The sequence below is a fragment of the Nerophis lumbriciformis genome, linkage group LG09 (genome assembly GCF_033978685.3).
Source record: "Nerophis lumbriciformis linkage group LG09, RoL_Nlum_v2.1, whole genome shotgun sequence".
NCBI lineage: Eukaryota > Metazoa > Chordata > Actinopteri > Syngnathiformes > Syngnathidae > Nerophis > Nerophis lumbriciformis.
The window spans coordinates 7,370,001-7,389,238 of record NC_084556.2 but is presented as its reverse complement, the minus strand read 5'-3'; the positions used below and the strand labels follow the sequence as shown (position 1 = coordinate 7,389,238).

The window sequence follows — 19,238 nt, the reverse complement described above, 5'->3', positions numbered from 1 at the left end:
TGTGAAACTTTTAGATGTGTCAGCAGAAGCCATCACTGTGTGCCAAAGCAAACACAGCGTAGTATACAAGGGTTAAATATAGTTGGACTTTGGAGTCCATCCTGAGAGAGAACTCACCCTGTGTCCAGGCTCTGGACGCTGAGGGAGGCCGATCCGGACTCGGTACCGCTCTCTGCGTCGCTCTCGCTCTGATATTCCACCGGAGACGTCGAGCCCGGCTTAATACGAACTGTAACCGAGACGAGAGGAAGGAAATTAGAGATGGAGTTTGGCCTATATTTGGACATAAATAAATAAAATGGATGCTCATATTATGAGCGTCAGCACCATTTGGATCCTTGCACAACCATTACTCAGTAGGACTTTGTCCAAAAAGTTATGCAATTCATAAAAATAAATGAAGCAAGGAAAGAATTTGCGTAATATTGTCGTTGCAGATGAAAGTGATGGATCATACGTTACCTTACACGAGTAAGGGTTTGTACAAAAAGTAGTGTCACTATAGACAACCTCAGTTTCTATTAAGTACTCTGTACCTTTATGTTACTACTACTTAAAGCTACTGAGATGTTATACGAAAAGACAGGTTATGGCCCCAGGGCCATAACCACCCTGAACGGACTGCCCCATTGTCCCTCATAGCTGCCTTCTCTTCAGTGCAATAACCCATTCCACCAACCACCCTGTTTTTTTCATGTAGATATTCATGTATATTTTCATTTCACCCACTGTATAGAGTGTACAGGGTCACATTTGTGGGCCACACCTTTCTTTGCACTTCTATATTTTTTATATTTTTATATACACATCGCACATCGCATTTTTATATATACACATCGCACTGTATGGAATGGCCTCAATCTCGTTACCCTGCGTAATGACAATAAAGCTGATTCTGATTCTGACATGAAACTAGTAGAACATTTTGATTAAAAGTAATTTCTGTTATACTACATTGTTAAGCTACTTTGTTAAACTAGATGATGTTACTCTACGTTGTTATTAGGGATGTGAATCTCACAAATCACAATTTAATTTGATTCAAATTCTTGTGGTGATGATTCGATTCTCAATTGAAACTGATTCTCACAATATATTATTGTTATAGGAATCATAATAAAACCTTTTTAAAACAAGTTAGAGGTTACAAAAGCTCCTCTCAGCTGCTAACATATGATGTAAACTAGTAAGCACGGAGATGGCCTAAAAACTTATTTTTGAAAACAGTGAATTCAAACAGAATTGTAATAATTGTAATCGCAATTTAGATGTGTATCAATTTTTTCCTGCACCCCTGGTTGTTTTGCTACGTTGTTAAGCTATTTTATGCTACGCTACATTTCGATAGGCTCTTTTCCACCGCAAGAACTTTCCCTTTACCCTGGTAAATGAAATGTTTTTGGTGTTCCCACCACAAACTACCCAGGTAAATTAAAGTTCCACAGGAACTATTTGAGTTCTTATTAGCTACTGTAGGTGGTACTTTTAAAAGTTCCATCCTGAGGAACTGTGGTGTCGAACGCTGATTTGTTATGCACATTTAGGGCGTTCCTAAAAGGTTGTTTTCGAAATTTCAGCCACCATTACAACTTTTTTATTTCTTATTATTTTTAATTTGTATTACAACGTACTTGACAATGCAGAGAAAGAAGAACGAAAGGAACTTTCAACTTACAGGCACTTGTGTGTGGCATCAGTCACTATGTTTGCATGCACTAAATTAGTCCTATTTTCTCAAAGGTTTTTCCTTTTCCGGTTGACCTATGACGTCACACTAGCCATTTGCGGATCCTTACAACTTGTTGTAAGTGATGTCCGCTGTAATATCGGCACAGATTACAAATATAAAGACATGCACCTGGGGATAGGTTGATTGGCAACACTAAATTGGCCCTAGTGTGTGAATGTGAGTGTGAATGTTGTCTGTCTATCTGTGTTGGCCCTGCGATGAGGTGGCGACTTGTCCAGGGTGTACCCCGCCTTCCGCCCGATCGTAGCTGAGATAGGCTCCAGCGCACCCCGCGACCCCGAAGGGAATAAGCGGTAGAAAATGGATGGATGGACGTCTTTAATGGCTATGTCTGTGATGTTAAATAGCAGACAGCATCAAGAAATGATCTTGGATTGCGCTACGAACATGTTGCTACTACCAAGAATGTATCGGGGCGGATGCAGGTCCGATGCAAAGAAAGACTGGCGAAAGAGTTTTTTTAAAGGAATTTTCGGACAAAAATGATTTAAAACAAAACTTTTAAATGTCTCGAGGTTCATTCAAAAGGCTCTGTGGACTGATGGAAGGAGTTTTAAGTTCGAAGGAAAAGACCCTTCAGGCCCTGACTGATATCCAGAGGAAGGTTGCTATTGTTCTGGAATATCTTGCCAGTTGTGCGGAAAGTTAATCGGTATGTAGTGCACAAATGCAGCGTGAGGAGGTTTGTGTAGGCTTTACGATTCACCTTTAATGTATCTGCTTTATTATCTTTCATCTCATTCATATTTCGTTCGGGAGTCCGAATTAAGACGGCATTTTACATTTCCTTCGCTACCTTCTTAAATAAATCTCAGTTTATTTTCTTCTACAAGCACTTCAAAATATTTTGTTCTCTTAATTGTTGCTGTTTTTATTGAATGAAGGGTCGTCTCCGGCGCACACAACCCCTCGGGAGATCTGGTTTCCAATCGCATAATCCAGGTGTGTTGGTCCGACTTTTTAAAAACCGAACACGATCGGATGAAGGTGTTTTCATGGGCTGTAGGAGGCTTATTCTTGAGAAATCGGACTAATTTAGTGCATGGACACGTACTGACTGCTAAAAAATGCGTAGTAGTGGAACTATCTTGCAGTGTTTTTACTCAGCCGTAGTCTTCAAACTACTATGCAGTTTAAAGCGGTTTATTGATTTTTTACAAACTTCCTTTTCATATGCGTAGCTACGAGAAGTGGGCCGAAATATAAAGTATTCAGTCAGACTTTGAAGCAGTGACTTCAAATGATTACTAGGACTCTGAGACCTCGTTGTTTGAAAATAATGTGAAATAGAGGAAACATTACAAGAGTGAAACAAAAGTAAATCACATCAAATATTCACTTTACTTTGTTACATCCTGTAAAAATAGTCAGCGACACGCCATTTGTGTTTTTAATAGCCTCAACCCAAGTGACCCAATGCTAATGCTAATAGGCTAATGCTAAATCTGATAGTTTGTCACTGACATTTATTATTTATATATTGTTATTTACACCTGAAATGGACCATAAGGAATCGCCTGACCCTCATGAATTCATCATATACAAAGAGGACCACTTTCTGACTGTTTGGACAATGGACAAAAGCCTAGTTGAAGATGTATGTAAGATTTGGCACACTTTAGTTTTTAAATCATATTGTATTGTACCCTACTGCTTTGTATATTTTATTTACTTTTACTTTTGTAAAATAAATAGGACCTCATATTGTCTGTTTATTTACATGGCATCAATGTACCGTAGAAATATACTAAACCTCTCCTCCATACGTCATCAGCCTGATTTGTAAGGCTGCTAAAAAATCGATGTACATCCAAATCGCGATTCTTATTCATCCCAATTCTAAATTGATTCATAATTAAAAATAGTTGTTTTTTAAATGTATTTCTGAAAAGATATTTAAGGCCATCTGAATGCTTACTCGCTGTGCACATACGTCAGCAAGCAAAAGACGGTTTTGTAAAGGTTTTATTTTAATTACTTCACCAAATAATACATTACGAAACTCGTGTTTAATCGACAAATCTATTCTGAAACTAATCGTGTGATGTCCATAGATTCCCACCTCTACTTATTTGTATAAATCAGGGGTCGGCAACCCGCGGCTCTAGAGCCGCATGCGGCTCTTTAGCGCCGCCCTAGTGGCTCTCTGGAGCTTTTTTAAAAATGTATGAAAAATGGAAAAAGATGAGGGGGGAAAAATATATTTTTTGTGTTAATATGGTTTCTATAGGAGGACAAACATAACACAAACCTCCTTAATTGTTATAAAGCACACTGTTTATATTAAACATGCTTCACTGATTCGAGTATTTGGTGAGCGCCGTTTTGTCCTACTAATTTTGGCGGTCCTTGAACTCACCTAGCTTAGTTTGTTTACATGTATAACTTTCTCCGACTTTCTAGGACGTGTTTTATGCCACTTCTTTTTCTGTCTCATGTTGTCCACCAAACGTTTAACGTTGTGCATGAATGCGCAAAGGTGAGTTTTGCTGATGTTATTGACTTGTCTGGAGTGCTAATCGGGCATATTTGGTCACTGCATGACTGCAAGCTAATCGATGCTAACATGCTATTTAGGCTAGCTATATGTACATATTGCATCATTATGCCTCATTTGTAGGTATATTTGAGCTCATTTAGTTTCCTTTAAATCCTCTTAATTAAATTGATATCTCATGACACACTATCTGTATGTAATATGGCTTTTAATTTTTTGCGGCTCCAGACAGATTTGTTTTTTATTTTTGGTCCAATATGGCTCTTTCAACATTTTGGGTTGCCGGCCCCTGGTATAAACTATCCTGAACTGTGAAATGTGCTTGAAACACAAAGTCCAAAGGTCTACAGGAACTAAAGGTACCAGGAACTTAAAAGTGGAAAAGGTCCTCGTGTGCTTTGCTGGTGTTACGTTATGTAACATATCCATCCATCCATCCATTTTCTACCGCTTGTCCCGTTCAGGGTCGCGGGGGGTGCTGGAGCCTATCTCAGCTGCATTCGGGCGGAAGGCGGGGTACACCCTGGACAAGTCGCCACCTCATCACAGGGCCAACACAGATAGACAGACAACATTCAGACTCACATATATCTTTACATTACTTATGATTGTGTAATGACAGTTATTCTAAGAACAATTTTTCGCTGCGTGGCAAGTTAGCGACCCTCAAACGACACAAAAACGTTACCAAAATAAAATAATTAGTGTCAATTGGAAATTCTTATGCAAGTGTCCCACCCTAGAAACCAAACAAAGTCCACCCAGCATGGGAGGACACCAAAGGAGGTGCACTAAAAACAAAGAAGAGTGGTGCAAGACATTTGGGTGGTGTGTGTGTGTGTGTGTGTGTGTGTGTGTGTGTGTGTGTGTGTGTGTTGGTGATGGGAGCAGTCTTTCTCATACACAGCGAAAATAAGTGGTCTTTGTCCCTGGAGACAATGACTCCTCCCCTTCCTGCTCTGACACCGCCCATTAAAACAAAACTTGGATACTTCTGTATACCTCCACTTTTAAGACGTCCTATCAGGGCTCACATGTTAAAACAGACTTTTCCTAATTATGGCCAATTAGATAAGGTAGTGCCACCCACAGGATGAATATGTATTTAAAAAAAAAAACATTTTCAATAGGGGAAATGTGTATGGACTCCATGTAACTCCTTAGCTGTGGTTGGTGACTGTACTCCATCTCTACGGGTGTTCTGTCAGAGATTTATATCCAACTTGGAGTCATTGCATTTCAGGTTTAGATTCCAAAGTATGAGACACTTTGGCTCAAAATAGACACCCAAACTCAACTAACCGCACCTCATGTTTACTTAATTAATACTACCATCCTTTAGCACCTCACAAAAAATACCTAAAAACACCTTATTACGCAATTGTGAAACTGCCTGCAACTAAACATTGCACAAATAATGAATGACCTATCTAATAATCGCGCATTATTTACTCACTTGATACTAAAAACAAGCTAACTCGCAAGCTATCAGCTAACTGTTGATTCATTGTCTCAAGTACCGGTAGTAATGTAGTATAATACCTTTTTAGGGTTGTAATGATGTCGGAACCAAAACCAAAAAAACACAAGCATAAAAAATGTCACACAAATGACTCAGTATTTACTGAAAATAATGCAGCTGAGATAGGCTCCAGCACCCCCCGCCACCCCGAAAGGGACAAGCGGTAAAAAATGGATGGATGGACGCTATTGTTAATAGCAGGCTATCATGCTCAGTGTTTACTGTTTTTTTGCTGACTTGGTAGTCACTGTCTGTCAGGCAACCTTAAATTGTTGGCAACATTGTTTGAATCATGCCACATATGACAGACTAAGATCAAAACAAGACGTCTCTAACCTGATTGAGATGTAAGGTTTGCTAAACTGCTGACTCACCTCACACAGAAGGCAAGCCAGAAAGTGTTTGTTGTTCATTTGCTTTGAGTAGCAACTGTTTATGTATTGATATAACATATTTTAATAGTTGAAAGGGTCGTTACGGCCTTTTACAATGATTAATCATATAATGATGAGTAAGTAATATAAATACTTTGTGACGTATATCCATGCATATAATCTACATTTTCTCACATGAGGTCTATTTTTGTGCCTTCGGTTGCATTCTAGCATTAACTATAAACCTTGTAAAGCAGGACCTCAGGTCTTAAGGCGAGCTACTGATTAACCAAAGCTGAGGAACAAGCGCTGGTGCAGATAAAAGTTACCAAATGACAGATAGGGTAGTTATTCAACAACTTTGTTCGGACAAAAAAAAAGCATGTCAGATCCCGTGATGACACGCCTTGACACATATCATGGAATATTTTAAAGGGGAACTGCACTTTTTGGGGAATTTTGCGTATCGTTCACAATCATTATGACAGACATGACGACTGATGGATTTTTTAATGCATTCTAACTATTAAAGAAATTTGATCAAAAGTCAGCTTACACAATTGAGCCTATGGGAGCCGCTTTAGTATGCCTATAAAGCCCTTAAAAAAGATCCAAACACCATTAAGGTTTTGTATAAATGATGTAAGTATATATATAATGTAGTAACGGGCACATTCATAACAACATTTGATATTTATGTATTTTGATCATTTTAAGCATATGTGGCACATTCATTTGAAAAACGGATAACGTTCTCTTTTTTGGTTTTCTTCACGACTGATTATTACTCACTGCAGACTTCATAAGAGCCAACAAACATAACAAAACATCACTTACTGTATAATGTCTGCTCGGATGTTCATATATTCCCATTTAGATGAATAATGACTCATAATTCAGGCAAAGAAACAGGGATAGGGAAGGGGGATTGACCAAGCGTCCTTTCGTGTCATTCTCGCCATTCCTGGGTGTAAATTGGCTGTCAAAGTGTACCAACTTGTCAGAATACGTTCTCAGCCTTCTTCTGTCCAGGTGTGAGGCATGATTTATAATCTACAATAAACTTCCAAGGAGCAGGGAAACGATGAAACAGCAGACCACTCGATGATGTACACATAGGGACACACGGTAGTCAATTCGCCGCTATTAATAGTTTGACAGCGTTTGCGCTTATAATAACAATATCACTAATACTTAGTTAATATTTAAGTCACAAAATGTAAATGGAGTACTGTTGGCGGTTTTATGGGCGGAATAGAGGACCTCCCATTGACTTCGCTGTAAGAGGACTTTTATTTACGAGTCAGAAAACCTTGTAAAAAAAAAATCCCATCTGTCATGTCTTTCATAATGATTGTGAACGATAGGCAAAATTCCAAAAGAAGTGCAGTTCCCCTTTAAGTAATGACACTTCTTCCAAAAAACTCTAAAGTTTGAATATCCTAGAGATAATGATCCGAATCTTTTTACTACTGCTGAATCGGGAATCCGAGGTCTTAGTTAAGTCTTCTGGACAGTGAGCAGACTCATGGAATTACATGGGACTCACCGGGAATACATGAGTCATTTGAATTGGTCCACGCACTCGAGTTAGCGGACTAACCGAATCACAGCAGTCTTTGCTGATTCTGACTCACTCAGTCTGTGGACTCATTGGAATAAATAGCTAACTTTAGTGCTGGTGCTAATTTTGTTCAGCTTGGTTGGCCCCGAACTGACTCTACACCTGTTTACTTTTCCATTGTCTAAAGTAGTTGTGTCATTATGTCACAGGGGTTATGCCTCCGTTCTGTGAATAATCAAACATTTGAAAGCAAACTGCTCCATATACTTCAACAACAATGATGACAACAATGCCACGCACATGCTGTTTCCTTCTTAATACTGCTACAACGTTTCCAATACCGCCTTCTTTGATGTCCACATAAATCACAGACCATGAGAATGGCAAAGTTCACTTCCTTATGCAAACGGTTCGCCACTTAGCCCAGAAAGCTTTTAAAAAAACCGAATTGATAAAATAAAAAACAGCTCCTGTTCAGCACCTGGCTGAAACCTAGATCAATGGAAAACAGAAGCTCTAAAAACATACTTCGAACCAGCTCTGAACAAGCTACAGTGAAAAATGGGTATCTGACCTAAGTCATTGCACTACTAGAAACCGAACTGACTCGGATGATTCACTGACTGAAGTTAAGGGACTCATTGGAAAACTGTAGAATCACAGACCTTACTCGAGTCAGTTACTCTAAGTATGACATCAAATATTGGAAGAGGGACAACACTGACTCAAATGATTAGAGGAAACCGGATCACCTTAACCATATGTACAACCTTTAATGTGTATGAGATAACTGAAAAATATTGGGGGGAAAAAAGTATCTTTTCTTACCTGTGCCTTCTGACCGTCCATCACTTCCTATAAGGGGCACCGTGATGGCAGCGGTCGCCATGCCATCGGTTGCCATGGTGGTGTATACCACCGGTAGGGACTGCACCACCACGGGGATGGTCTGCAACTGGCCTACTTTGCTGGGCATGCTCACTGACGGGATAGTGTGGATGACGTGGAGGATCTGCTGTCCGCCAACGCCTTGCGTGGCCAAAATGGACCCCGGGGACAGAACCTAGACCGAAACATTTCATTGAATTCCTTGTCTTAGCTTACATTTTAAGAGATTGATGGCGATGTTTACCATAGAGCCTATTGACTGTACCGCCGAGGTGACAGGCGTCGCAGACAGGCTAGGCGGTGTCACGGCGCTGCCTGGCGCCGGGTTGACGGTGGTGTTAGTCGTGGACGTGGGCACAGAAGAGGAGCGCGGCTTGTTGAGAGACAAGTCCACAGGCTCGGTCTGGTCTTCGGCTGTGCAGGGCTGCGGCGAGGACGCCTCGGCCTTAATGGATGGAAACTCTGTCTTCACTTTGGGGTAGGAGCGCTCGTCGCCAACGTTGGCCTGCTGGAAAGAACGGAGAGGAAAGGGAAAATAAAATTTAAGAAAGTGATATTTCTATGATTTGATATAAGGTGTTAAACCACTGCAACAAATCCTTGTACAAATGTTCGAAGTCGAAAAAGAAAAGTATCACGTAACAAAATTACAAATGTATCAAAAACTTGAGAATCGCTACACCTGCGCAATATTATAATTTCTCCCAATAATTCTACTTTTCCTCTCATACTTTTACGACTTAATGCGAGTACCAAAATGCCATCCATCCATCCATCTTCTTCCGCTTATCTGAGGTCGGGTCGCGGGGGCAGCAGCCTAAGCAGGGAATCCCAGACTTCCCTCTCCCCAGCCACTTCGTCCAGCTCTTCCTGTGGGACCCCGAGGCGTTCCCAGGCCAGCCGGGAGACATAGTCTTCCCAACGTGTCCTGGGTCTTCCCCGCGGCCTCCTACCGGTCGGACGTGCCCTAAACACCTCCCTAGGGAGGCGTTCGGGTGGCATCCTGACCAGATGCCCGAACCACCTCATCTGGCTCCTCTCGATGTGGAGGAGCAGCGGCTTTACTTTGAGCTCCTCCCGGATGGCAGAGCTTCTCACCCTATCTCTAAGGGAGAGCCCCGCCACCCGGCGGAGGAAACTCATTTCGGCCGCCTGTACCCGTGATCTTGTCCTTTCGGTCATAACCCAAAGCTCATGACCATAGGTGAGGATGGGAACGTAGATCGACCGGTAAATTGAGAGCTTTGCCTTCCGGCTCAGCTCCTTCTTCACCACAACGGATCGATACAGCGTACCAAAATGATGTTCATGTTATAAAATTACGACTTTTTTATTGACAGTTATGGTCTTTAGTCTTGTAACATTCCAATTGTATTCTTGCAAAAAAGTAAATTTTCTCATAAAGTTTAAACGTTTCTTCTCGTAATGTTCCGACTTCATTCACTCCAAATTGCAACATTACAATTCTATTCCTTTAAAGTAAATATGGTTTCCCTATAGAATTGCAACTTTTCTTCTCGTAAACTTACAACTATTTCCCCCATAACATTGTGACTTTACTTTCGAAACATCCATCCATCCATCCATTTTCTACCGCTTATTCCCTCTCGGGGTCGCGGGGGGCGCTGGAGCCTATCTCAGCTACAATCGGGCGGAAGGCGGTGTACACCCTGGACAAGTCGCCACCTCATCGCAGGGCCAACACAAATAGACAACATTCACACTCACATTCACACACTACGGCCAATTTTTTAGTGTTGCCAATCAACATTATGATTTTATTCTTTAAAGATTACTACTTCTTTTTCTTGTAACCTTTCAACTTTTCTTCTTGTAATACGAGGACTTTATTTGTGGAAAATTATGACTCTTATTCCCATAACAGTGTGACTTTTTTTCTCATATTGTTATGATTATATTTTCCCAACACTAATTGTATTGCTTTTTCTGTTGCAAACTCGCATGACTGCTGTAGGGGTGACCCCAAGATGCAGGAACCCGGAGAGCGAAGAGCAGGTAAGATGCTTTTAATATCATAAACAGAAAGAAGCAGTCGTGCATGTAGGTTCTACAAACAATAGTCAATCCTCGAGCACTGAGGAGGGCACGAGGCTGGCATAAATGGAAGCCTGTTGATTGGCACCAGGTGTGCACCGGCTGCCAATCAACAGCAGGTGAGGGGGAAAAAGCAGGAAATAGAAACAAAACAAGAGCACTGATCGGAAGTAAACACAAAACAAGGAAGCACAAACAGAAATGAAGTGACATATCGTCACATTTTCCCCTTCATACCTTGACTTAATTGCCACAAACATTGACAATGTTTTTCTTGTTACATGAAAACTTTTTCTCACCATATTAGAACGTAAAGCTTCTAACATTACAATTTGTTACATTTTTCCGATATTATGACTTTTTTCTTGGTAGATGCTGATTTGATTCTCATAACACAACAGCTATTTTTCATTGTGAAACACTTTTTCCTCAATAATGTTACAAAGTAATTCCCGTAATGTTACAAAAAAAAATGTCTACTTTCTTTCTTTATTACTACAACTTTTATTCTTGTAACGTGGCGATGTTATTCTAGTCGCATTTTGATTTTATCTTTAAACTTTACAACATTTTTTCCTTAAAGAGTACTTTTTATCGTAAAAATACTGACAGCACAAGGACATGAAAACTGCAGTTTGAGCTGACGTATGTAAAACTACTGCTGTACTACGAACATATAGACTTAGACTTAGACTTCCTTTTTATTGTCATTCAAATTTGAACTTTACAGCACAGATAAGAACGAAATTTCGTTACATAAGCTCATGGTAGTGCAGGATAAAAAAGCAATAAGGTGCATATATAAATAAATAAATATATATAAATAATATATATAATATATATATATAAAATAAATATATATATATATAAATAAATAAATAGATTACTGTACAGATAAATATATTGCACTTTTTCACATGCGTCCACGTTTATGGATGTATGTTATATTGTCTTTTTTATTCCAGCGAGTTAATCCATTTTGGGGGGAGTTGAGGGGATGATTTAATTATGATGCGTTCAAGAGTCTTACGGCCTGAGGGAAGAAGCTGTTACAGAACCTGGAGGTTCTGCTTCGGAGGCTGCGGAACCTCTTTCTAGAGTCCAGCAGTGAAAACAGTCCTTGGTGGGGGTGGGAGGAGTCTTTGCAGATTTTCTGAGCCCTGGTCAGGCAGCATATGATGCAATGTGACGTATATGTGGGGCGGTATAGCTCAACTTGAGGGTTCCAGCTTCGATCCCCGCTTCCGCCATCCTAGTCACTGCCGTTGTGTCCTTGGGCAAGACACTTTACCCACCTGCTCCCAGTGCCACCCACACTGCTTTAATAATAAGATATTGGGTTTCACTATGTAAAGGCGCTTTGAGTCACTAGAGAAAAGCGCTATATAAATATAATTCACTTCACATATCGCTTAATCCTCAAGTTTAACATAAAAAAACGTGTCAACACCCCCACTAACATTCATCATTCCTCGTGTAAATATTGTTTTTTTTTCCAACATGCATGAGGTTTTTGGATGCCTGGCCTTGGTTTTTCTGCGTGTCGCTCGAAGGGAAACAATGGCCGCTGTGTGGGATGCAGGCAGAGAGGATAAAGACGGGAAAGAGCACGAAAGAAGGAAAGAAAAAGGCTTGATGGTAGTGGCGGGTGGGGTGGGGGTAAAAAAGCAAGAGGGAGCAGCAGCCATCTCCATTCCAGGAGAAGATCTGGCCTGAGTCCAGTTCAGTTGAGCGTGGCTTGGCTCTGGGCGAGAAGGAGAGGGCGGAGCCTGCGCTACGCCCTTTTTTTATCGGGTGGCGCAGTTTCTGCTTGAGGCTGGGCTGCAAACATGGAGGTTGCAACACACGCGATCCTGCGTATAAGAAGCGCCGCTAAAAGAGCACACTTTAGTTTGCTTTAAGGACCTTTTGGAGAAAGGAAAGCTGTGACAGATGACAGCGCTGGTGATTATGAGGGAAAATTAGCGTGGAAAGAGGTGAGGGAGTGGGTGAGGCAGAGAGGCATCGGGGAGACAGAGTGGGCGGGAAAGGCCTTTGCGTCGCCATGGAAACTAGGAGCTATCCGCCGATTCCGCGTTCCTTCCCCGCCCGCCAACACCCTTCCCCTCCCATCTTTCCATCTGTCTGTCCAGCAACACACCACACCCCTCTCTCACCTTTCCACACCTCCCCCAAGCATCTCTCACTCACTGCATCAACCACACCCCGCGCCAGCCTCGCCCTCTCAGCGGCGGCCTACGTTTGTTTCACTTCCAAAGAATTTTCCTTTCCTTTATTCCTTCAATTAAGATGAGGTGCAGTGGCGGCGGCGGCGGCGTTCAATCTGTTCTTTCCTGCCTGCACTTCACAGTTCAACAACGCCGCCATAAAATGGGTCACCCTGTCTTTGCCTCGCAATTAATTCATGCTGTCTCCGACTTGGCTTGAATGGAGGCCAACTGCAGGAAACATGATGCAACATCCACCATCAAAACTCTAAAACAACGTTTAGATGATGTTTGCAATGCATCGTTCGTTTGTTTAATGGAACTACCTAACCCAGTTTCATAACATTTTACATCCAAACCTGATTTGAACTCCTGTCTCTTTAAGATCACCTGCGTTCCTCTGATTGCTCAACACAGGAAACTCGGTGTTAATTAAATAGTTTCAGTGAACAATCACAGCACAAAAGCATAAATTAACCAGATTATTATTATACTACAATAGACCTTTTTATCTTATTGTTTCATTGAGACATTGACATTTTCTTTATATTATTATTATTATTTTAACCCTACAAAACACATTTAATTAATTACTTGCAAAATAAAAAAAACAAAAAAACAAGTTAAAATAATTTAAAGGGGAACATTATCACCAGACCTATGTAAGCGTCAATATATACGGTACCTTGATGTTGCAGAAAAAAGACCATATGTTTTTTAACCGATTTCCGAACTCTAAATGGGTGAATTTTGGCGAATTAAACGCCTTTCTAATATTCGCTCTCGTTGTGACGTCACATCGGGAAGCAATCCGCCATTTTCTCAAACACCGAGTCAAATCAGCTCTGTTATTTTCCGTTTTTTCGACTGTTTTCCGTACCTTGGAGACATCATGCCTCGTCGGTGTGTTGTCGGAGGGTGTAACAACACGAACAGGGACGGATTCAAGTTGCACCAGTGGCCCAAAGATGCGAAAGTGGCAAGAAATTGGACGTTTGTTCCGCACACTTTACCGACGAAAGCTATGCTACGACAGAGATGGCAAGAATGTGTGGATATCCTGCGACACTCAAAGCAGATGCATATCCAACGATAAAGTCAAAGAAATCTGCCGCCAGACCCCCATTGAATCTGCCGGAGTGTGTGAGCAATTCAGGGACAAAGGACCTCGGTAGCACGGCAAGCAATGGCGGCAGTTTGTTCCCGCAGACGAGCGAGCTAAACCCCCTGGATGTCTTGGCTCACACCGTCCCTTATGCCACCAAAGATGATCAAGAGAAGAATATCGACCCTAGCTTCCCTGGCCTGCTGACATCAACTCCAAAACTGGACAGATCAGCTTTCAGGATGAGGGTATGTCTACAGAATATATTAATTGATGAAAATTGGGCTGTCTGCACTCTCAAAGTGCATGTTGTTGCCAAATGTATTTCATATGCTGTATACCTAGTTCATAGTTGTTAGTTTCCTTTAATGCCAAACAAACACATACCAATCGTTGGTTAGAAGGCGATCGCCGAATTCGTCCTCGCTTTCTCCCGTGTCGCTGGCTGTTGTGTCGTTTTCGTCGGTTTCGCTTGCATACGGTTCAAACCGATATGGCTCAATAGCTTCAGTTTCTTCTTCAATTTCGTTTTCGCTACCTGCCTCCACACTACAACCATCCGTTTCAATACATGCGTAATCTGTTGAATCGCTTAAGCCGCTGAAATCCGAGTCTGAATCCGAGCTAATGTCGCTATAGCTTGCTGTTCTATGCGCCATGTTTGTTTGTATTGGCATCACTGTGTGACGTCACAGTAAAATGGACGGGTGTATATAACGATGGTTAAAATCAGGCACTTTGAAGCTTTTTTTAGGGATATTGCGTGATGGGTAAAATTTTGAAAAAAACTTCGAAAAATAAAATAAGCCACAGAAAACTGATTTTTAATGGTTTTAACCCTTCTGAAATTGTGATAATATTCCCCTTTAAAACAATTTGTATTTTCTATTTTTGGTGATCCATCCATTCATCCATTTTCTACTGCTTGTCCCTTTATTTATAAAATTTTAATGAACTCTATTTTCCTGTATGATCATTATTATTTAACGCTTATAGTTATTATCAGACTTTCTATTGTAAATAGTTTGATTGACTGAAGACTTTCTATTTCAAAAAATATTTTATTGAGTTTTTTGGTGAAGATTTTAGTTATTGTACAATTCAATATTTTGTACACTATTATGGAAGGTTGCATAGGACGTCACATCCGTTTTATTTCTTCGCGGCTTAATTCACACGATGGCCAAGCGGCTTGAGCGTAGCATTAAAACAAGTGAGAGTGAGTGCAGAGTTTGACCAGAAAATGCCGTATTGCTGTTTTTGATCTTGGGGGTTCCAGTCATTCACATAGAGAGATAGGAAATAGCTTTCATATAGTCCAAAAAGAAGTTGCTCATGTGCATCTAAGAAAATGGTTCTTAAAATATCACTTTTATCATCTTGTGCAATACAATCGGACCACTTTGTAAAATGTTTGTTTGAACATTTGATTTTTTTGAGAAACTTTCTGTGATGCAATCGAGTTCATTCTCTACTCTATTAGTAGTGTTTGAGAGCAGAACTAAACGTAAAGAAAGGACAATAAATCACATTAGTTTGTGTTCTTTTGTAATTGCTATGCCTAAATATAACTACGAAGACCTGGTTGTGCAAATAAACTAACGTTGTGTTAAGTCCTGGTAATAAATATTGTGATTGTTGGTCCAATCCACCATATTTTTATTGTCCATTTTCATAATAGAAACTATAAGCTTAGTTGTTGTTGTGCAGGAAAGCCAAGTGCTTTATTCGACACAAATGACCACATTATATCATTTGTTGGTATTTGTTGGCATCAAGAAAATATCCTTAATAGTATTAATGAACTAGGTGAATAAACCACTCGTATGCTCAACAGCATATACTGAATCTTGGTATCGCTCGCAAAAATTCATGCTGAACAAGAGGGACATATACAGCTACATAATGAGACGAAATAATTTTAATTTTCCTGAGGGAACTCTCCTGAAGGAATCAATAAAGTACTATCCATCTAAAATATACTTCACATCATAAAAACAACTGCAGACATGAATTGTAGATTAAACTAATATTTGTAGCAAAAATCAACTGCAAACAAACTTATTATCCTTGTTCTCATTAGCGTCACGATCACAGCAGCACAGCACTCGTTATGTCAATCAAATATGTTAATTAGTCCAATATTGTCCTTCACGGATTAATGCTTAATTTGTGGACCCCTCAGATGTAAAGACAATATGTGCCTCCAATCTTTTCTTCTCTATATACCATAAGTATCAAGTGATGTAGCAGTAACGTGATGATAAATGGTTTAAATCATTAAAAAAATATTTTTCTTAAGAGTGTATAAATTCCATTTTAAGTATTTTTGATGATCGTTTATATATTTGCCTCTAAATCTCTCAAAATATGCCCAAATCTGCACTGATGCTGGTGAATAAACAGTAGCCTAATGGGGCTCTAAACCATCGCCTGAAACACAGAAATGCCGGATGTGCCTCTAAGTGACGTGATTGCAACCCATTATGTTTGATATTTTTATTTGTGATTTTTTACTTATCTAAAACATTATTTTGTTGAGTTTTTTGGTGCAGATTTTAGTTGTTATTGTACAATTCAATATTCTGTCATCTGTACACTATTATGTTCCATTGTATGTTTAATACTTTTATTTGTGATTTTCTTTTTAGATTAAAAAAAAAAATATTTTTATGAGTTTTTTTGGTGCAGATTTTAGTTGTTATTGTACAATTAAATAGTCCTTATACTATTATGTTCTATTGTATGTTTGATATTTTTATTTGTGATATCTTTTAGATTAACAATTATATATATTTTATTGAGGTTTTTGGTACAGATTTTAGTTATTGTATGATTCAATATTCTCTACACTATTATGTTCTATTGTATGTTTAATATTTTTATTTGTGATTTTTTTTTTTACATTTAAGAACATATTTAATAGATTTTTTTTAGTGCATATTTTATTTGTTATTGTACAATTCAATATTCTGTACATTATTATTTTCAATTGTATGTTTAATATTATTATTTGTGATTTTTTATTTTTAGATGAAAAAGAGAAAAATAATTTTATTGAGTTTTATGGTGCAGATTTTAGTTGTTATTGAACAATTAAATAGTCTGTATATTATTATGTTCTATTGTATGTTTGATATTTTTTATTTGTAATGTATTTTAGATTTAAAAATATATATTTTATTTAGTTTTTTGGTGCATATTTTAGTTATTGTACGATTCAATATTCTCTACACTATTATGTTATATTGTATGTTTGATATATTTATAGCTGATTTATTTTATTATTATTTTTTTACATTAAAAAATGTATTTAGTTTTTTGGAGCAGATTTTAGTTGTTATTGTACAATTCAAGTATGTTTGATATTCTTATTTGGGATTTTTTTTTAGATTTAAGAAAATATTTAATAGATTTTTTTTTAGTGCAGATTTTATTTGTTATTATGCAATTAAATATTCTGTACATTATTATTTTAAATTCTATGTTAAATATTTTTATTTGTGATTTTTTTACTTATCTAAAACATTATTTTGTTGAGTTTTTTTGGTGCAGATTTTAGTTGTTATTGTACAATTCAATATTCTGTCATCTGTACACTATTATGTTCCATTGTATGTTTAATACTTTTATTTGTGATTGTGATTCTTTTTAGATTAAAAAAAAAAATATTTTTATGAGTTTTTTTGGTGCAGATTTTAGTTGTTATTGTACAATTAAATAGTCCTTATACTATTATGTTCTATTGTATGTTTGATATTTTTATTTGTGATATCTTTTAGATTAAAAAATATATATATTGTATTGAGGTTTTTGGTACGGATTTTAGTTATTGTATGATTCAATATTCTCTACACTATTATGTTCTATTGTATGTTTAATATTTTTATTTGTGATTTTTTTTTACATTTAAGAACATATTTAATAGATTTTTTTTAGTGCATATTTTATTTGTTATTGTACAATTCAATATTCTGTACATTATTATTTTCAATTGTATGTTTAATATTGTTATTTGTGATTTTTTATTTTTAGATGAAAAAGAGAAAAATAATTTTATTGAGTTTTATGGTGCAGATTTGAGTTGTTATTGAACAATTAAATAGTCTGTATATTATTATGTTCTATTGTATGTTTGATATTTTTATTTGTAATGTATTTTAGATTTAAAAATATATATTTTATTTAGTTTTTTGGTGCATATTTTAGTTATTGTACGATTCAATATTCTCTACACTATTATGTTATATTGTATGTTTGATATATTTATAGCTGATTTATTTTATTATTATTTTTACATTAAAAAATGTATTTAGTTTTTTGGAGCAGATTTTAGTTGTTATTGTACAATTCAAGTATGTTTGATATTCTTATTTGGGATTTTTTTTTAGATTTAAGAAAATATTTAATAGATTTTTTTTAGTGCAGATTTTATTTGTTATTGTGCAATTAAATATTCTGTACATTATTATTTTAAATTCTATGTTAAATATTGTTATTTGTGATTTTTTTTTTTTAGATTCACAAAATGATTTTTTGAGTTTTTTGGTGGAGATTTTAGTCGTTATTGTACAATTTAATATGTTCTATTATATGTTTAATATATTTATATGTGATTTTTTTTTTGGTTTAAAAGAAATATCTTATTGAGTTTTTTGGGGCAGATTTTAGTTGATATTGTACAATTCAACATTTTGTGCACTATTATGTTCGAATGTATGTTTGATATTTTTATTTGTGATTTTTTTTTTTTAGATTTAAGAAAATATTGTATTTATTTTTTTTAGTGCAGATTTTATTTGTTATTGTACAATTCAATATTCTGCACATTATTATTTTCAATTGTATGTTTAATATTGTTATTTTAGTTGTTATTGTACAATTTAGTAATAGTTTTATTAGTGATTATTATAGTTACATCTATTTTATTACAATTTATTTGTATTCTCCTAGCTGATTGGTTGCAAAAAATCCCAGGGGTTATTTGTAAACACACACTTAAGTTACCGTTCCTTGCCAAATAAAACCTCATGCGTGAATGTTGCAATGCAGTATTACTCCATGGGCGATAGTACAACAGTATTCACACAGCCGGGGAGCTGCAGAGTGCAAAAACTCATTGGTTTTCAGCTCCTGTCATAGCTGTTTTCTTGCTACAGGAGCAAATCAATAGGTCAGGAGGCGAGAAAAACACTGTATGTTGCCGCGGAAGGCTGAGAAAGAATGGGAGGAAGATGAACTCCAACGCCAAACACGTGATTGTCAATGACGGATCC

General features: G+C 37.7%; 2 protein-coding genes across 3 annotated transcripts in view; one reads left to right on the top strand and one right to left on the bottom strand.

The window, feature by feature from the left end:
- The window catches only part of clip2 (CAP-GLY domain containing linker protein 2), a 309,205-nt gene that overhangs the window by 87,320 nt on the left and 202,647 nt on the right, over positions 1-19,238 (top strand). The gene's annotated exons all lie outside the window — the stretch shown is intronic.
- Positions 1-19,238, bottom strand: part of klf8 (Kruppel like factor 8) — a 97,961-nt gene that overhangs the window by 5,608 nt on the left and 73,115 nt on the right. The window contains exons 3-5 of one of the 2 annotated variants that reach the window (XM_061962718.2): positions 8,840-9,100; positions 8,536-8,770; positions 118-229 (exon numbers count right to left, since the gene is read on the bottom strand). In XM_061962718.2, coding sequence (XP_061818702.1) covers positions 118-229; positions 8,536-8,770; positions 8,840-9,100 — 608 coding nt within the window. Of the gene's footprint in view, positions 1-117; positions 230-8,535; positions 8,771-8,839; positions 9,104-19,238 lie in introns of both variants that reach the window. The other variant, XM_061962717.2, reaches the window with a different exon arrangement.